We start from the raw sequence: 20146 nt of genomic DNA, 5'->3' as shown, positions 1-20146 counted from the left end.
AACATATTACTAGAATTTATCTTCAAATGAAGAGAATGTTTCGGCCCCGTAAGTGGGGAAATGTTCTGACCCTGAAGGGGTTATTCTACATTTCCACACTATATATGTGTGTATCACAGGGGCGGACTGAGCGGTCGGGCACTTCGGACGTGGTCCGAGGGCCCGGCCAGGAAGTCAGGAAGGGGGGGCCCGGCTGGCAAGGGGGCCCGCCGCACAGTATACGATTTTAAGTCACCCAGCGACCCAGCAGCGCTGGGCGATAGGTAGTGTGAGCCTGGGAGGAGAGGAGGGGCCCGGCGGTGCTGACTGAGTGTGGGGAGGGGCCAGGCGGCTGTTCCTGCTTCAGTGACAGTGAGAGGAGGAGGAGGGCGGGCCTTAGGGCGGGCCCTAGCGCTGGATTCAACGGAGGGCGGGCCCTAGCGCTGGATTGAATAGTGATGGTGTGCGGGAGGGGGAGGTGACGTCGATGTGCCCCGCCTCCACAGGGTGATACAACAACAAAGAGTAATGGTCGAGTTCAGAGTGGACTGGATGCCATTGCCTGATTGCCTGCAATTGTGCATGAGTTGTGTCGTCTCTCCTCTCAACATCTTCAATACCTTCATCCTCGATCCCTGGATTGTGAGTAGTTCTTGTGCCCTCTGAAATATAGCTCCACTCAATGGTCTCTCCTGTGGCTGTGAGGAATAATGTGTACATTTACATTATCCCACACAATTTTAATAAAAATATATGAATCATATATTTTTATTAAAATTGTGTGGGATAATGTAAATGTATGTACACATCATTCCTCACAGGAGAGACCATTAAGTGGAGCTGGATTTCACATAGAGGCCATATGTTACAAGAACTACTCGCAATCAAACAGAAACCGCCAGGGATCGTCAGTATTCGACGCCAACACGCACCCGCACACAGGACACCATGGAAATCCAGCGCTAGCCTGGGCCCCTCTTCTCACTGAAGCAGCGACGCCTGCCGGGCCCCTCCCCTCCTCCCACTACGTATCGCCGGGTGAGTTAATTTTGTACTGGGCGACGGGCCCCTTTGCCAGCCGGGCCCCCCCTTTCTGGCCAGGCCCTCGTACCACGTCCAAAGTGCCAGACCACTCAGTCTGCCCCTGGCCACAGGCCCACAGCCTGCCAGCCAGCAACTGTAATTAAGGTAAGAGGCAGTGGCGGCTGGTGTGTTGAGGGCGCAGGGGCGCCGCTCCCCCATCCATGCATCCGGCCCCCTAATCTGCATGCAGGGCGCCGGACGCATGGAGTGCAATGTTTTTTTTTTTTTTCAATCACCTGATTAGAGCCAAAGGCTCTAATAGGGCGATGGAAAGGGTGGACCCGGGGAGCAGAGCAGTGCGTCCCGAGCCCACCCATTGTGTGACAATAGCGAATGGAAATTCACTATTGTCACACCGATCCTCCTCCTGGCCAATCAGGAAGCCGGTCTAATACCGGCTTCCGGATTGGCCGCATGGCAAACCCCATGTCATTGGCCGAGCCTAGGAGGAGGCGGGAGCGGGAGGAGGACTCGAGAAGCCGCGCCGCCGGAAGCCACCCGCCGAAGCCGTTGCCAGAGTGAGAAGAAGCCGCCCGCCGGGAGTCCGGGACCTGCTCCAGGTAAGTGCACTGGTCTCTCGGGGGGGGGGGGGTGGTACACTGCATTGAAAGGGGCACGCACGCTGAACTCTGCATTGATGAGGGAACGGCACGGCACAATGATCATTGCATTGAATGGGGCACAGCACAGTTGCTTTGAAGGGGGCACGCACGCTAAACTCTGCATTGTGGGGGCACAGCACAGTGTTCATTGCATTGAAGGGGGCAGGCACGCTGATCTCTGCATTGAAGGGGGCATGTACGCTGGTCACTACATTGAAGGGGGCATATACGCTGGTCTCTGCATTGAAGGGGGGCATGTACGCTGGTCTCTGCATTGAAAGGGGGCATATATCTCCTGTACCATGACCTGTGCCATGCCTGTACCATGACCTGTGACATACCTGTACCATGACCTGTGCCATGCCTATACCATATCTGGGCCATGCCTATACCATCACCTGTGCCATGACCTGTGCCATGCCTATACCATCTCCTGTAGCATGACCTGTGCCATGCCTCAAAGTCATGCAATGTTTTACCGCGTTTTATGACGCGAAGCAATACCTATTACATTTTTCTTTTTGCGCCCCCCCAAAAATTTTGAGCACCAGCCGCCGCTGGTAAGAGGAGCCAACTTGGCCTAGATACCAGAGAGCTATGTTGCGTTGTTTTACTGTGGGTGTGGCTGGAGGCGGGGTGTGGGTGTGGATGGAGGCATGGCAAGGGTGTGGCTGGAGGCGGCACATGGGTGGGGCCTGGAAGGGGCCCTTGATTTATTTTGCCCGGGGGCCCTGAGGGTTCTCAGTCCGCCCCTGGTGTATCATCATCTGCTGGAGATAAAAGACATCACAGTGACTATGGAGGAAGAAGATGGACATGACGGGGGTTACTGGGTGTAAATAGAAAAGAAGATCTTATTACCTCCTCTGCTGTCTCCTCGCTACGTCGTCTATATAGAATTTCTTGTCTGTTCCTGACCTCACTTCCTGTCTGTATTCCATGGAGACTTCCTCTCTGAGTATAAGTGAGATCTCCATCTTGTGGAGTTCAGAGGAACTGCAGCCCTGAGAAACCTCATAATAATCATTCCTGTATAATATCTATTTTACATGGCTAAGTTCAAAATAAAGGTATACCTAAGAAAACAAACTCCGGAAATTGATCTTTTTGGATAAGGAAATGCAAAAATATATCATAAAGCATTAAAATATATTTTAATCCACTCAAAATGAACATGCTAAACATAAATTGCAAGGATGTAATGGTCACATAGGAATGGTGGTGGAGATCTCGTTAAGTAATAGCAATTCTTTAAATGCTTATATGAATAAAATGTATAAATATGGAAATGAGCCGCGCTCATAAATAATTAACATATGATAATCGGTGAAAATTCATTACATTGTGAAGAATACATATACAAATATAAAATAACAAAAAAAGTGAATAAGGGCAAAAAGTCCTTTAAAATGGAGTGAACATAGAAAAATCTTCAAACGTGTATTCCAGAAGTGAATAACTGAAAATTTGCTGTGACACCATCCCCCACCAATATATATAAGGAGGCTTACCGGAGGTTCGACGGGTTCGGCTGAACTTGAAAAAAAGGTCCGGGTCTGTGTCCCGGACTTTTTCCGAACTTTACCCGGACACTGAACCCCATTGAAGTCAATGGGGACCCAAACGTTCAGGCACTAAAATGGCTCTAAAACACCAATGGAAAGGGCTAGAGTGCTGCAAATGGCAGCAAAATGTAGTTAAGAGCATGGCAAGTGCTCTGCAAACAAATGTGGATAGGGAAATAACTTAAAACAACTTAAAAACAGAAAAATAAAAAAAAATTCTTCATCTGTGAAGGACGAGGCCCCTATGGAGTACGAGGGAGGTTGAGGTGGTGGTGGATGTGGCGGTGTAGGTGGAAGCGGCGGTGGAGGAGGACGAGGTAGCCAACACTGCTTTTTTTCAGTCATTTTAAATGAGGGTACACCCCAAAAGAGTGAGAAAGATCAAAAATAGAACAATGGCTGGGTAAGGTCGGTATCCATCTCTATTCTGCACAAGGTACGGAAAAGTCCTGTGGGATCCATGCCTGGTTCATTTTAATGAACGTGAGCTTGTCCACATTGTCTATGGACAGGCGGCTGCGCTTGTCTGTGATAACGCCCCCAGCCGTGCTAAATACACGTTCAGATAATACACTGGCTGCAGGGCACGCCAGCACCTCCAAGGCGTAAAGGGCAAGCTCAGGCCATGTGCCCAATTTGGAGACCCAGAAGTTGAAGGGGGCAGACCCGTTATTCACTACATGTAGGCGTGTGCACACATACTGCTCCACCATGTTGGTGAAATGCTGCCTCCTGCTAAGACGTTCCATATGGGCTGCTGGTGCTGCTGTTTGTTGTGGCGTGCTGACAAAGCTTTTCCACATTTTGGCCATGCTAACCCTGCCTTCTGAGGTGCTGGCGATGCCCTGGTTGCGTTGGTGACCTCTTCCTCCTCCTCCTCTGCCTTGGCCTTGTGCTTCCACTGTGGCCCCGCTGTCAGGTGGGAATGACAGCAGCATCGCGTCTACCAGCGTGCGCTTGTACACGCGCATCTTGGGATCGCACTCCAGTGAGTGAATTAAGGACGGTACGTTGTCCTTGTAACGGGGATCCAGCAGCGTGGCCACCCAGTAATCAGCACAAGTTAGAATGTGGGCAACTCGGAGGTTGTTGTGGAGACACTGCAGCATGTAATCGCTCATGTGTGCCAGGCTGCCCAGAGGCAACGAAAGGCTGTCCTCTGTGGGAGGTGTATTGTCTGTGTCCTCTGTATCCCCCCAGCCACGCACCAGTGATGGCCATGAGCTGGCCTGGGTGCCACCCTGCTGTGAACATGGTTCCATCTCCTCCTCCATCTCCTCCTCCTCATCCTCCTCATCCTCCAGAACTGTGCCCCTGCTGGACAATTGTGTCCCTGGCGTTTGTGGGTGCAGGAACCCACCCTCAGAGCCACTAGCGAATGAAAGCCTTGAAAGCCCTAAAAGCCTTGGAAATGTTACCTCTTCATCCTCCTCCTCCTCATCCTGTGCCACATCCTCTTCCATCATCGCCCGAATCGTTTTTTGAAGGAGGCATAGAAGTGGGATAGTTAAGCTGACAACGGCGTCATCGGCACTGGCCATGTTGGTGGAGTACTCAAAACAGCGCAACAAGGCACACAGGTCTTGCATGGAGGCCCAGTTATTGGTGGTGAAGTGGTGCTGTTCCGCAGAGTGACTCACGCGTGCGTGCTGCAGCTGAAACTCCACTATGGCCTGCTGCTGCTGGCACAGTCTTTCCAGCATGTGCAAGGTGGAGTTCCACCTTGTGGGCACGTCACATATGAGGCGGTGAGCGGTAAGGCCGAAGTTACGCTGCAGCGCTGACATGGTGAGAACGCCGAAAGTGCGCACAGACGGCCCGCACTTTCTGCAGCAGCTCTGACATATCGGGGTAATTTTTAAGGAACCTCTGCACCACCAAATTCAGCACATGCGCCAGGCAAGGGATGTGCGTCAAACCGGCTAGGCCTAGAGCTGCTATGAGATTTCACCCGTTATCGCACACCACCAGGCCGGGCTTGAGGCTCGCTGGCAGCAACCACTCATTTGTCTGCTGTTCCATGCTCCTCCACAACTCCTGCGTGGTGTGTGGTTTTTCCCCCAAACAGGCAAGTTTTAAAACTGCCTGCTGTCGTTTACCCCTGGCTGTGCGGAAGTTGGTGGTGAAGGTGTTACGCTGACCGGATGAGGAGGCAGTAGAGGATGAGGAAGCGGAGTAGGAGGAGTTAGGAACAGGAGGCAAACTGAAGCGCCCTGCAATCCTCGGTGGTGGAAGGACATGCCCCAAATTGCTATCCGCCTCAGGCCCATCCGCCACTGCATTTACCCAGTGTGTCGTTAGGGAGATATAACGCCCCTGACCGTGCTTACTGGTCCACGTATCGGTAGTTAGGTGGACCTTGGCACAGATGGCATTGCACAGTGCACACCTGATTTTTCCCCCACTTGGTTGTGCAGGGAAGGGATGGCTTGCCTGGAAAAGTAGTGGCGGCTGGGCACGACGTACTGTGGGACAGCCACCGACATAAGGCTTTTAAAACTGTGCGTCTCCACCAGACGGAATAACAGCATTTCAAAGGCCAAGAATTTTGAAATGCTGGCATTCAGGGCCAGGGATCGCGGGTGGGTAGGGGGGTACTTCCTCTTCCTCTGAAGTGTTTGGGAGATGGAAAGCTGAACGCTTCCACGGGACATTGTGGAGATGGTTGGTGACCCAGGTGGTGGTGTTGCTGACAGATCGTCTGTTTGCGGGGTGGCAGTTGCCGGTATCACTACAGATGTGGATGGAGAGGCCGAGACTGCAGCAGAAGAGGAAGCAGGAGGAGCCAGAGACCTTTCTTGGCTTTGAAGGTGTCTACTCCACTGCAGCTCGTGCTTTGCACTTAGATGCCTGATCATGCAGGTTGTGCTCAGGTTGAGAAGGTTTATGCCTCGCTTCAGGCTCTGATTGCACAGGGTGCAAACCACTCATGTCCTGTCATCAGCACATTTTCTGAAGACCTTCCACGCTAGACAACTCCTTTGAGCTGGCTTTGGTGCGCTCGGTCCCTTGCTGCGTTGGGCAGTAGCAGGCGTAGTGTCTAGGGCACGGCCGCTCCGCTTCTGCACCCTGTTCCCTCTTCTGCTGTGCTGGTGGCTCTGTGCGATCACCGCCTCTTCCTCCAAACTACTCAGGTCACCTGCATGACCTTCATTCCATGTGGGGTCGAGGACCTCATCGTACTCCACATCATCTTCCACCCAGTCTTCACCCCTGCCCTCCTTGTCGGTCTCCACAATTCTGAGTGCCGCAGCAGTTGGCACCTGTGTTTTGTCATCATCGGAGACGTTCTGCGATGGTCCTTCCATGTACTCATCTTGAGAAATAAGTGGTTGGGCATCGCTGCACTCAATCTCTTCCACTTCTGGGGCAGGGCTAGGTGGATGGCCCTGGGAAACCCTGCTGACAGAGTCATCAAAAAGAAGAAGAGACTGCTGCATGACTTGGGGCTCAGACTGCTTGCCTGATTTGCAAGGGGGTGAGGTGAAAGACGGTTGGACATTGGCTGCAGGTGCCAACTCTGACCTTTCTGCAGTAGACTGGGTGGGAGACAATGTGAAGGAACTGGAGACACTGTCAGCAACCCAATCTACTATCGCCTGTACTTCTTCTTGCCTCATCACTTCTAGAGGCGTATGATGCCCTACCAAATACTGCTGCAGGTTCTGTCGCCTACTCACACTTGAGGAAGGTGTTTCACTTGTGCGTGTAGCTGGCACAGATCCACCACGACCCAGGCCACGGCCCCTATTTGACGGTCTCCTCATATTTCTGTAATTTATGATCTTGCCCTAGAAAGGTGTTTATTGGATAGCGGAACAAAACAACAACAGTATCGCACGGGTGTATCTCACAGTCAAATATGCAAACTATGCCGCAATTTATTTTTTTTTACCCTAAAAGGGTGTTTATTAAATAGCGGAATAGAAAAACAGTATACAAATACAACGGGTGTATCTCACAGTCAAATATGCAAAGTATGCCGCAATTTAATTTTTTTCACCCCAAAAGGGTGTATATTGAATAGCGGAATCGAAAAAAGGATATAAAACGGTGTATCTCACACGTACAAACACAGACTAGGCCCCGATTACAATTTTTTGTACCCTAAAGGGAGGATGAGGAAGAGGAGTAGGAGGAGTTCGGAACAGGAGGCAAACTGAAGCGCCCTGCAATCCTCTGCGGTATAAGGAGATGCGCCAAACAAATTTAAAAGGTGTATCTCACACGTACCGATATAGACTATGCCGTAATTTAATTTTGTACACTCCAAAAGGGTGTATATTGAATAGCGGAATAGAAAAATTTTTATAAAACGGTGTATCTCACACGTACAAACACAGACTAGGCCCCGATTATAATTTTTTTGTACCCTAAAGGCAGGATGAGGATGAGGAGTAGGAGTAGGAGGAGTTTGGAACAGGAGGCAAACTGAAGCACCCTGCAATCCTCGGCGGTGGAAGATGCGCCCCAAAAATTTGGAAGGTGTATCTCACACGTACCGATACAGACTATGCCGCAATTTAATTATTTTTACCCCAAAGGGTGTAGATTGAATAGCGGAATAGAAAATATGATATAAAAAGGTGTATCTCACACGTAAAAACCCAGACCTGGCCCCGATTACAATTTTTTGTACCCTAAAGGCAGGATGAGGAGTAGGAGGAGTTCGGAACAGGAGGCAAACTGAAGCACCCTGCAATCCTCGGCGGTGGAAGATGCGCCCCAAAAATTTGAAAGGTGTATCTCACACGTACCGATACAGACTATGCCGCAATTTAATTTTATTACCCCAAAAGGGTGTAGATTGAATAGCGGAATAGAAAAAATTATAAAAAATTGGTGATTTTTCAATAGCACATGTGAACACAGCAGTGTCTTATGTTTTATGTCACGGTCAGCTCAGCAGTAGGCTATGAAGAGAAAAAAATCCCCTTTAACTTTGTAATTTTTAAATAGCAGATTAGTACAGACTATGCCACAATTTAATTTTTTTAACCCAAAAAGGGTGTATATTGAATAGTGGAATAGAAAAAAGTATATAAAATTTAAAATCACTTAATAGCGCATGTGAACACAGCAGTGTCTTATGTTTTGTGTCACGGTCAGCTCAGCAGCTCAGCAGCAGGCTATGAAGGGAAAAAAAAATTCTCCTTTAACTTTGTAATTGTAACACAACAGACTGATAAAAATATATTTTTTTCTCCCTCCTCCTCCTCAGTGGGCTCAAGTGAGGGCAAAAAGATCGTTCACTGCACCACCCCCCACACAGCAAAAATCGATTGTTCTGTCCCTGCCAAATCTCTCCAGCCTGTCCCTAAAATGCTCAAATATCTTTCCCTGCCTACACTCCGACCTGTCCCTGCATTCTTTTTGGGCACAATGTTGTTTTTCCCTGTCTGTCCCTAATCAGCAGCAGCCAACACGTATGATGTGTGCTCTCTCCCTACACTACAGCAGACTGACGCACCGCGCTGTGTCTCTCGAGCTTATAAAGACATGGGTCACATGCTTCAGATGGCCAATCACAGCTACTAATATATTAGTAGGCATGGCTGGGATGGCTTAAGGCACACCAGTTAAACGCTTGTTGATTGGCTGTTGAAAGCCCGCCATTAAAAGCGCGCCATTACATACAAAACAGGAAATAAAGTTACCGAACATGGATTTTAAACCCCGAACATACAGTAAAGTTTTCGGGTCCGTGTCCGGGTAGCAAAAATCCAATTATCCGGTACGGACCCGAATAATACAGTCCGTGTTCGCTCAACACTACCTATAAATGAATATCCTGTGCAAATCAACCAATGTATTACAATATAGTAGTGATGGTGTCACCCTCTCTGCAAAAGGTAAGAAATATCGCAGAGCTGCAATATGCAAATAGTGGCGAACCCCCTCCCCCCCCCATATATAATCATAATAAATAGTAGAATTAATGTGCATATTTTACATTTTATTATGATTATATATCGGGTGTTTCACCACTATTTTCACATTGCAGCTCTGCAGTATTTCTTACCTTTTGCAGAGAGGGTGACACCATCACTTCTGCCCGGATTGGATTTGAATTTAGCCGCCCCATCCCCCCCTCCAAGTTTTTCCTCTATCTTATCTTCCTAACATTTGGTAGCCCTATACCAAAAAATTCTAAAAAGTATCTTTATCTTTTTTTTTTTCTATGTCATGGACGAAATGTGAGAAATAACATATATATCATACAATCATTCCATAAACACATCCCACATACACCGCATAGATCATTTCAAGGAAATATGCTCATAAAATAGTTTACCATTTACAAAAAAAAAAAAAAAATATGTCCCTGGATTTCATTTTAAAAATCTGGTCACCTTACAATATTGTCCACAAGGTGGTGAACTGACTTCTATCAGATAGAACGCACAGACAGGAAGTGATGAGTTACAGACAGGAAGTGATGTAAGATACTGACAGGAAGGGATGTGAGATACTGACAGGAAGTGATGTAGGTCCACAGAGGAAGTGATGTCAGCTATAAATATGAATTTCAGAGGCGAGGCCGAAGGAAGTAGAGAGGAGACGTAGCTGGAAGTGGCAGCAGAGGAGGTAATAAGATATTATTTTCTATATATAATTTATAATTACAAAAAGAAAATGTTCTCCTTCCATGTTTATGTCGGGGGAGCAGAAATAGAGGAACGCATAACACTAAGAATCAGATTACAGTCCCCCGGTGAAATCACATAAGTAGGATGAGCAGCAAAACTTTCTCAAGCTCTCCTGTAGCGCCCTCACCAGGCAGAGCCGAGGTACTCATAATCTATCTGGGGAAGAGGCAGAGCTTGGGGTGACGCCGACACTCACCTCTGGAAATATTCAGCAGCTTTCCTCCCTTGTCACTACTAACATTAATCCCATCCTCTGCCCCAAAACTAACTGGGCCCACATTCTTCACCCCCCATCTAACACCGCTGTCCCCCATTCCTCACCCCCCATCTAACACCACTGTCCCCCATTCCTCACCCCATCTATCACCCCTGTTCCCTACTTCTCATTCCTCATCCAACACTGTTGTTCCCCTCTCCTCACCCCCTTTCCCACACTGCTCACCTATATACCACTACCCCCACTGACACTGTTGTCCCCCACTTGCTTTCTCTCGCGTCTCTCATGATATCGCTCTTATCTCTATTAATAAAGCACAGACCTGACCGGAGAGGTGAGGAGGATTCTGGGAGGTCACATGACATCACTCTTATTTCTATTAGTAAAACACAGACCTGACCGGAGAGGTGAGGAGGATTCTCAGAAGATTCTTAGAAGAACACAAGGATCTCTACAAGGACGTCATGATGGAGAATCAGCCGCCCCTCACATCACCGGGTAAGAGGAGACTTTATTGTAAAGGAGAGAGCAGTACGGAGGGTCCACCTAGATCCCCCATCATCTGATAAACACATAGAAACAATGTATTCAGTCAGTGTGTGTGTTTCCTACAGATGGATCCAGTAATGGGAACCCAACAGAGAGATGTCCCCGTCCTATGTATTCCCAGGAGTCCACACAGGAAGGTCACACCATCCCCCACCATCATCAGGTAGGTGAAGATGGATGTCGAGATCGTAAAAGTGATCTGACTGTATGAAAATATATTCCACTTTTTGGTATAAGGTTATTTGTGCTCACATTTTAAAGAAACCATTCCCTGCTATTTTGTTTGTTTAGAATGAAAATCTGATAGATATAAAAGATGAGGTTAAAGAGGAAGAAGAGACGTATGTGAGGGGTGATCAGCAGTTCAGGGAAGAGGTTGGGATGATGGACAAAGTTAAAGAGGAGGAATCTTCTCCAGACATCAGCACAGGTGAGTGATGGCCACTAAATACAAAAACTGTTTGGGTATATGGATTGATGTTTGAGGATCTGTAGATCCACTTCTACAAAGACGTCATGATGGAGAATCAGCCGCCCCTCACATCACTGGGTAAGAGGAGACTTTATTGTAAAGGAGAGAGCAGTACGGAGGCTCCACCTAGATCCCCCATCATCTGATAAACACATAGAAACAATGTATTCAGTCAATGTGTGTGTTTCCTACAGATGGATTCAGTAATGAGAACCCACCAGAGAGATGTCCCCGTCCTCTGTATTCCCGGGATTCCACACAGGTCAACATTAAAGAAGAAATGAAAGAGGAGGATGATGAGGATTTTGTAATGGAGGAGGCAGATATTCCAAATGGTCACAGAAAGCAGTACCAGGACACCATGGTGGAGTCATCCAGTTACAGAAATCCACCAGAGAGATGTCCCTGTCCTCCGTATTCCCGGGATTCCACACAGGAAGATCACACCATGCCCCACGATCATCAGGTAGATGAGAATGTAGGAAAGTGATCCCAAGCCCTAAGAGATATCATTCTTCAATTATTATTATTTTTTTGTATTTAATATTTGAAAGAGTGTATGAACGTGCCTTACTAAAATATTATATTTCATATTACATTTCAGCTAGGGCCCATTCTATGATGGAATGTGGGCTCTTGCAAATGATATTAACGAGCCATTTGACACACCTCATTCATACACGCTGGACATCAGACAGCTATATTTTGCATATAGACGACAAGACAGTGATAGGTGTTGACATGTTAAATACCTTTTCATTCATTCATTCGGACACTTAACAAGTTAAGGCTTTGCATAGAAATTACTGACACCACCTAAAAACAATTGACAATTGCTTACATTAACACATCTGACAGCTGAACACAGACGGATCGTAGAGCTGCACGATTAATCGTATGAAAATCGCGATCTTGATTCACCCCCCCTGACGATCTGAACCTGAGATATGGTCGATTCTTTGCATAGCTGTGAGGAAGCAGAGAGAACAGCTGTGGGAAAAAAAAAAAAGCCTCCAGGCAAACGCCTATCAGCATTAAGTCTCCCAGTAACTATAAACAAAAATTATTACATTGTATCTTTTCCTTCCCTCTGCCAGGGAGAAAGGAAGTTTAACCTCTTAAAGACTAGACCTTTTTCTGACACTTGTTGCTTGCAAGTTAAAATCATTTTTTTTTGCTAGAAAAGTACTTAGAACCCCCAAACATTTTATATATTTTTTTAGCAGAGACCCTACAGAATAAAATGGCAATTGTTGTAATATTTTATGTCACACTGTATTTGCGCAGCAGTCTTTCAAACGCAATTAATAGACTTTAATGAATAAAAAAAAACGTAACAGTAAAGTTATCCCAATTTTTTTTTGTTACACAGAGAATCGTGATCTTTATTCCAAGCTAAAAAATCGTGATTCTCATTTTGGCCAGAATCGTGCAGCTCTAACGGATCGGCTCTCCCACAAAACACAATTTCAGACACAAGACACCTCATATTGACACAGATGTATAGGGAACACAAGGGCCTTTTCTTCTATTGTTTTGTGTGAGATATGTTCTATTGATAAGTTGACCCATGAATTGTAACTGGTTTAAACGGGGTTTTGCTGCCCAAATTTCCTTTAAATGTGTGAGAGAAACTTGAAATAAACTAGATGTGTCTACGCTTTGCTTAATTGCTCTGTGTCCTCGCATCTCCTGGCCGGAAGAGAGAGAATTCACTATACAGCGGTAGTTGGGACTGAAGGGCTGTATATCATCGTGTAATTGCCCCTGACGAGATTTGAGCTAACAATATTATTTCTGCCATTTTGTTGGTTTAGGATGAAGATCTGATAAATGTACAAATTGAGGTTTTAAAGGAAAAGATGTATGTGAGGGGTGATCAGCATTTTACAGAGGAGGTTGGGATGATGGACGCAATTAAAGAGGAAGAAACTTCTCCAGCTATCAGCTCGGGTAATTATGCAAGAATGGGTTAAAGCTTACTTAGTGATGTTTGGTTGGGTGGTATCATTGATCTGGTTAGTTGTCATAGTTTGGTGTTGTGATTGCACCCAGAAAAACATCATACTGGATATCTATACTGGTATGGACTGGGTAATGTGTTAGGATCTATACTGGTATGGACTGGGTAATGTGTTCGGATCTATACTGGTATGGACTGGGTAATGTGTTAGGAAGGAAAGGATGCCACATAGTTTGATGGAAATGAAAATTATCACCCAACAGAACCTACAAACCCTTTGAACTCAAAGACACCCCGAAAATCAAAGTAAAAAAATGATGCAGCAGGCGAGTCATTGCAGGACCTCAGAATGGTCCTCAGTAGTGTGTATGGCCCCCCCATGTGCTTGTATGCATGCCTGACAACGTCGGGACATGCTCCTAATGAGACCACGGGTGGTGTCCTGGGGTATTTCCTCTCAGATCTGGACCAGGGCATCACTGAGCTCCTGAACAGACTGAGGTGCAACCTGGAGGAATCGGATGGACTGAAATAGAATGTCCCAGAGATGTTCTATTGGATTCAGGTCAGGCGAGTGTGGGGACCATTCAATGGTGTCAATTCCTTCATCCTCCAGGAACTGGCTGCATACTCTCACCACATAAGGCCGGGCATTGTTGTGCACCAGGAGGAACCCAGGACCCACTGCACCAGCATAGGGTCTGACAATGGGTCCAAGGATTTCATCCCGATACCTAATGGCAGTCAGATTGCCATTGTCTAGGCTGTAGAGGTCTGTGCATCCCTCCATGGATACGCCTCCCCAGACCATCACTGACCACCACCCAACCGGTCATGCTGAACGATGTTACAGGCAGCATAATGTTCTCCACGGCTTCTCCAGACCCTTTCACGTCTGTCACATGTGCTCAGGGTGAACCTGCACTCATCTGTGAAAAGCACAGGGTGCCAGTGGTGGAGCTGCCAATTCTGGTGTTCAATGGAAAATGCCAATCCAGCTCCACAGTGCCGGGCAGTGAGCATGGAGCCCACTAGGGGACGTCGGGCCCTCAGGCCACCCTCATGAAGTCTGTTTCTGATTGTTTGGTCAGAGACATTCACACCAGTGTCCTGCTGGAGGTCATTTTGTAGGGCTCTGGCAGTGCTCATCCTGGTCCTCGCACAAAGGAGCAGATACCGGTCCTGCTGATGGGTTAAGGACCTTCTACGGCCCTGTCCAGCTCTCCTAGAGTAACTGCCGGTCTCTTGGAATCTCCTCCATGCTTCTGAGACTGTGCTGGGAGACACAGCAAACCTTCTGCCAATGGGAGGTATTGATGGGCCATCCTGGAGGAGTTGGACTGCCTGTGCAACCTCTATAGGGTCCAGGTATGGGCTCATGCTACCAGTAGTGACACTGACCCCAGCCAAATGCAAAACTATTGACAAACACTCAGAAAAGATGAGTAGGGAAAATGTCAATGGCCTCCACCTGTAAAACCATTCCTGTTTTGGAGGTCGTCTTATTGTTGCCCATCTAGTGCACCTGATGGCAACAACCCCCTCTGCTACTTGACTGACCAGATGAATATCCCAGCAGGAGTTTCCCTGACTTGATGCTATACTCTGATTATAAAGTGTTGAGCAGTGTATATGAGTGTGGAAAACTCTTGGTAATTTTTCTTGTCTTCTGACAGACGGACTCTGTGGTGGGAATAGAAGGACATCGGAGGAAGATGTGACTACAGAAGATAATGACATGGCATCTTCTCCAGAAGTAAATCCCGTTCCTCATAATATACATGACAGACCTCACCATTGGAGGAGATCATTGGAATCTCCTGATTCTTCACATAGTCCTCTAATATCTGACAGTGCCGACGGGTGCGGGAAACCACCTCATCTCAGGGAATCTTCTTTATACCATACAGGAGAGAATTCATTCTCATGTTCAGAGTGCGGGAAATGTTTTAGTCAAAAAGGATGCCTACTTAGGCACCAGAAAATTCACACAGGGGAACGTCCCTATTCATGTTCTGAGTGCGGAAAATGTTTTAGCCAAAAAGGAAACCTTCTTAAGCACCAGAGAATACACACAGGGGAGCGACCCTATTCATGTTCAGAGTGCGGGAAATGTTTTAGTAGAAAAGAAAACCTTCTTCAGCACCAGAGAATTCACACAGGCGAGCAACCCTATTCATGCTCAGAGTGCGGGAAATGTTTTAGTCAAAAAGTAAGCTTTCTTGGCCATAAGAGAATACACACAGGTGACCTTCGCTATTCATGCAGGAAATGTTTTAGTCACAAAGGACACTTTCTAAAGCATCAGAGAATTCACACAGGGGAGCTTCCTTATTCATGTTCAGAGTGCGGGAAATGTTTCACTCAGAAAGGAAGCCTTCTTATCCATCAGAGAATACACACGGGGGAGCGTCCCTATTCATGTTCAGAGTGCGGGAAATGTTTTAGTTACAAAGGAAACCTTCATGAGCACCAGAGTACTCACACAGGGGTGCGTCCCTATTCATGTTCAGAGTGCGAGAAATGTTTTAGTAAAAAAAGATCCCTTCTTAGGCACCAGAGAATTCACACAGGTGAGCTTCCCTATTCATGTTCAGAGTGCGGGAAATGTTTTAATGAGAAAGGAAACCTTCTTAGCCATCAGAGAATACACACGGAGGAACGTCCCTATTCATGTTCAGAGTGCGGGAAATGTTTTAATAAAAAAGGAAACCTTCTTCGCCATCAGAGAATACACACAGGTGAGCTTCCCTGTTAATGTTCAGAGTGCGGAAAATGTTTTAACCCCTTAAGGACCGAGCCCATTTCTGACTCATGTGGTTTACAAGTTAAAATCAATATTTTAGCTAGAATATGACTTAGAACCCCCAAACATTATATATATATATATATATTTTAGCAAAGACTCTGTAGAATAAAATTGCGGTCGTTGCAATATTTTTTTGTCACGCGATATTTGCGCAGCGGTCTTTCCAACGCCATTTTTTTTTAAACAAAAAAATACATTTCACCGCGTTTAAAAATAAGTAAACAGTGAGGTTATCCCAATTTTTTTGTATAATGTGAAAGATGATGTCACGCCGAGTAAATAGATACCTAACATGTTACGGTATAAAATTGTGCACACCCGCGGAATGGCGACAAACTACGGTACATAAAAATCTCCATAGACGACACTTTAGAAATTTTTAGCGGTTACCAGTTTAGAGTTACAGAGGAGATCTTTTTATTTAATTATTTCTCTCACTCTGGCGATTGCGGCGATATCTCACATGTGTGGTTTGAACGCCGTTTTCATTTGTGGGCGCGACTTACGTTTGCATTTTCTTTTGTGCGTGAGCTCACGGCGATGGGGCGCTTAAAAATTATTTTTTTCCTATTTCTTTTATTTAACTTTGTAATTTTAGCATAATTGTAAAAAAAAAAAAAAAAAAATCTGATGACTTTTATTGGTGTGAGAAGGAATGTAAACATCCCTTGTGACAGTAATAGGCAGTGACAGGTTCTCTTTATGGAGGGATCGGGGGGAATGTGACAGTAATAGGAGTGACAGGTACTCTTTATGGAGGGATCGGGGGGAATGTGACAGTAATAGGCAGTGACAGGTACTCTTTATGGAGGGATCGGGGGGAGGAATGTGACAGTAATAGCAGTGACAGGTACTCTTTATGGAGGGATCGGGGGGAGGAATGTGACAGTAATAGCAGTGACAGGTACTCTTTATGGAGGGATCGGGGGGAGGGGAGAAATGTGACAGTAATAGGCAGTGACAGGTACTCTTTATGGAGGGATTGGGGGGGGGGGGGGGAAATGTGACAGTAATAGGCAGTGACAGGTACTCTTTATGGAGGGATTGGGGGGGGGGGGGGAAATGTGACAGTAATAGGCAGTGACAGGTACTCTTTATGGAGGGATCGGGGGGAGGAATGTGACAGTAATAGCAGTGACAGGTACTCTTTATGGAGGGATCGGGGGGAGGAATGTGACAGTAATAGCAGTGACAGGTACTCTTTATGGAGGGATCGGGGGGAGGGGAGAAATGTGACAGTAATAGGCAGTGACAGGTACTCTTTATGGAGGGATTGGGGGGGGGGGGGGAAATGTGACAGTAATAGGCAGTGACAGGTACTCTTTATGGAGGGATTGGGGGGGGGGGGGGAAATGTGACAGTAATAGGCAGTGACAGGTACTCTTTATGGAGGGATCGGGGGGAGGAATGTGACAGTAATAGCAGTGACAGGTACTCTTTATGGAGGGATCGGGGGGAGGAATGTGACAGTAATAGCAGTGACAGGTACTCTTTATGGAGGGATCGGGGGGAGGGGAGAAATGTGACAGTAATAGGCAGTGACAGGTACTCTTTATGGAGGGATTGGGGGGGGGGGAAATGTGACAGTAATAGGCAGTGACAGGTACTCTTTATGGAGGGATTGGGGGGGGGAAATGTGACAGTAATAGGCAGTGACAGGTACTCTTTATGGAGGGATTGGGGGGGGGGGGAATGTGACAGTAATAGGCAGTGACAGATATTCTTTATGGAGGGATCGGGGGGGGGGGATGTGACAGTAATAGGCAGTGACAGATATTCTTTATGGAGGGATCGGGGGTGGGGGAGGGGACAATGTTACAGTAATAGGAGTGACAGGTACTCTTTATGGAGGGATCGGGGGGGGGATGTGACAGTAATAGGCAGTGACAGATATTCTTTATGGAGGGATCGGGGGGGGGGGAATGTGACAGTAATAGGCAGTGACAGGTACTCTTTATGGAGGGATTGGGGGGAGTGTGACAGTAATAGGAGTGACAGGTACTCTTTATGGAGGGATTGGGGGGGGGGGGTGTGACAGTAATAGGCAGTGACAGATATTCTTTATGGAGGGATCGGGGGTGGGGGAGGGGACAATGTTACAGTATTAGGCAGTGACAGGTACTCTTTATGGAGGGATCGGGGGGGGGGGGAATGTGACAGTAATAGGCAGTGACAGGTACTCTTTATGGAGGGATCGGGGGGAGGGGAGGAATGTGACAGTAATAGGCAGTGACAGGTACTCTTTATGGAGGGATCGGGGGGGGAGGGGAGGAATGTGACAGTAATAGGCAGTGACAGGTACTATTCATGGAGGGATCGGGGGTAGGGGAGGAATGTGACAGTAATAGGCAGTGACAGGTACTCTTTATGGAGGGATCGGGGGGAGGGGGGGAAATGTGACAGTAATAGGCAGTGACAGGTACTATTCATGGAGGGATCGGGGGTAGGGGAGGAATGTGACAGTAATAGGCAGTGACAGGTACTCTTTATGGAGGGATCGGGGGGAGGGGAGGAATGTGACAGTAATAGGCAGTGACAGGTACTCTTTATGGAGGGATCGGGGGGGGAGGGGAGGAATGTGACAGTAATAGGCAGTGACAGGTACTATTCATGGAGGGATCGGGGGGCGGGGAGGAATGTGACAGTAATAGGCAATGACAGGTACTCTTTATGGAGGGATCCGGGGGAGGGGAGGAATGTGACAGTAATAGGCAGTGACAGGTACTCTTTATGGAGGGATCGGGGGGCGGGGAGGAATGTGACAGTAATAGGCAGTGACAGGTACTCTTTACGAAGGGATAGGGGGTCTAAAAGACCCCAACCCCCTCCCCCGCTTTCACTCTATTCAATATGTCGAAATCTGCATTTCTGAATAGTGACAGATGTTTGAATTCGCCGCCATCGTGACGTGGAATAACACGGACGTGACGTTGTGATGCCGCTTCCGGGTTACTACTTCGGAGACCCGAATGGAGCTGTGAAACCACCTCAGTCCACTCGGGGTTGGTTTACACCCGCATCGCCCTCTGACCTGCTGTGGGGTTGGCAGGCAGCTGGGAGCCCTTATGTTAACCCTGTAAAGCCCAAGCCAATACGCAGCAACTGTATGCATCAGGGCTGTTGCGGCACAACCCCATTCAGTTGAATAGCATTGCCCAATGTGACCGGGGGGGGGGGGGGGGTGAGGTTTGCAGCAGCTACAAATTGCAGTGCCATGTGTACAGCCCCATCCGGCTGCCATTTAAGGGGTTAAGGGGGTGGTAAAATCATGACTCTACTGTCTACCTTTACCGATCCCTCCCCACATGTGGCAACAGGCAGGAAATCATGACAATACATGGGGCAACAAGTGGGCAATCATCAGAGTACATGGGGCAAGAGATGGACAATCATGGCAATACATGTGCTTGATTTATTGAAGTAGCCGGCTTTTTATTGGTCCAACCAATGTATGATTATTAATACATTTGACACATTTGTTAATTATATTATAAAAGATTTAAGCTTTATTTTATTCATATCATTACTGTGTGGTAATCGCTTATTCTGATCTTGTCCAATAAAAACTCTTCGTACAATATTCTGTGCCGCGTCTTCTTTTTTACCAATGATTAGATGATCGGTGATTGGAATGTGATCAGTTCATAGAGAGTCATCCATTGGGGTTTTATTAGTGAGATGGAGAGTGGAGAAGGCACCACATTGACAGCCATTGGAGGCCCTTTCTAAAGCCCTAAACTTTTTATCAACCTGTCTATGACATTAGTCTTCCAAACTCTATCTCACTGAGCTAAGGCCAGAAGAGTTCCAGGAGTTCTTCTCTATCCACAGTTCCCAAACCAAAAGGAGACATCCACCACATCTTCAATCTTAAGGCCCTAAATGTCCTCAGCTGGGCCCAGGAGTTCCGCATGCAATCCACCAGGTCATAGCCTCTTTATCAGGGAGACTTTCTGCTTTGACCAACCCCATACATGTACTGCGGTAGGGCGGCTGTTCTGCACAGAATCACATCTGCTTTTCTGGGTCTGGGGCAGGCATACGCTCTGCCGCCGCCCAGCTCCCGCTGGACACAGCAGGAGCCAATCAGCGTGTCTGGTGGACACGGTGTCCGTCGGCACCTGGCAATCATTCCCTAGAGAGCCGGAACAGTTGTCTGCCAGTGTAAACAAGGCAGATTGCTGTCCTGTTAGTAGGGAAGATGGAGATCCTGTGTTTCTACTAATAGAGAAAGGAGATACTGGCACACAAAGATTA

At 47.2% G+C, this 20146-nt stretch overlaps 1 protein-coding gene across 1 annotated transcript in view; it reads left to right on the top strand.

The window, feature by feature from the left end:
* Window positions 1–11565: 11565 nt before the first annotated feature.
* LOC309543657 (uncharacterized protein) overlaps window positions 11566–20146 on the top strand; it is a gene marked incomplete at its 5' end in the record, with an annotated part of 99398 nt that continues 90817 nt past the window's right edge. The window contains 2 exons of the mRNA XM_082276111.1: window positions 11566–11583; window positions 15062–15326. Coding sequence (XP_082132237.1) covers window positions 11566–11583; window positions 15062–15326 — 283 coding nt within the window. The remainder of the gene's footprint in view (window positions 11584–15061; window positions 15327–20146) is intronic.

Source organism: Pelophylax lessonae (genome assembly GCF_965119305.1).
Source record: "Pelophylax lessonae genome assembly, contig: HAP1_SCAFFOLD_273, whole genome shotgun sequence".
Classification (NCBI taxonomy): Eukaryota; Metazoa; Chordata; class Amphibia; order Anura; family Ranidae; genus Pelophylax; species Pelophylax lessonae.
The sequence above is the reverse complement of the archived record's forward strand: the minus strand, read 5'-3'. Positions and strand labels throughout refer to the sequence as shown.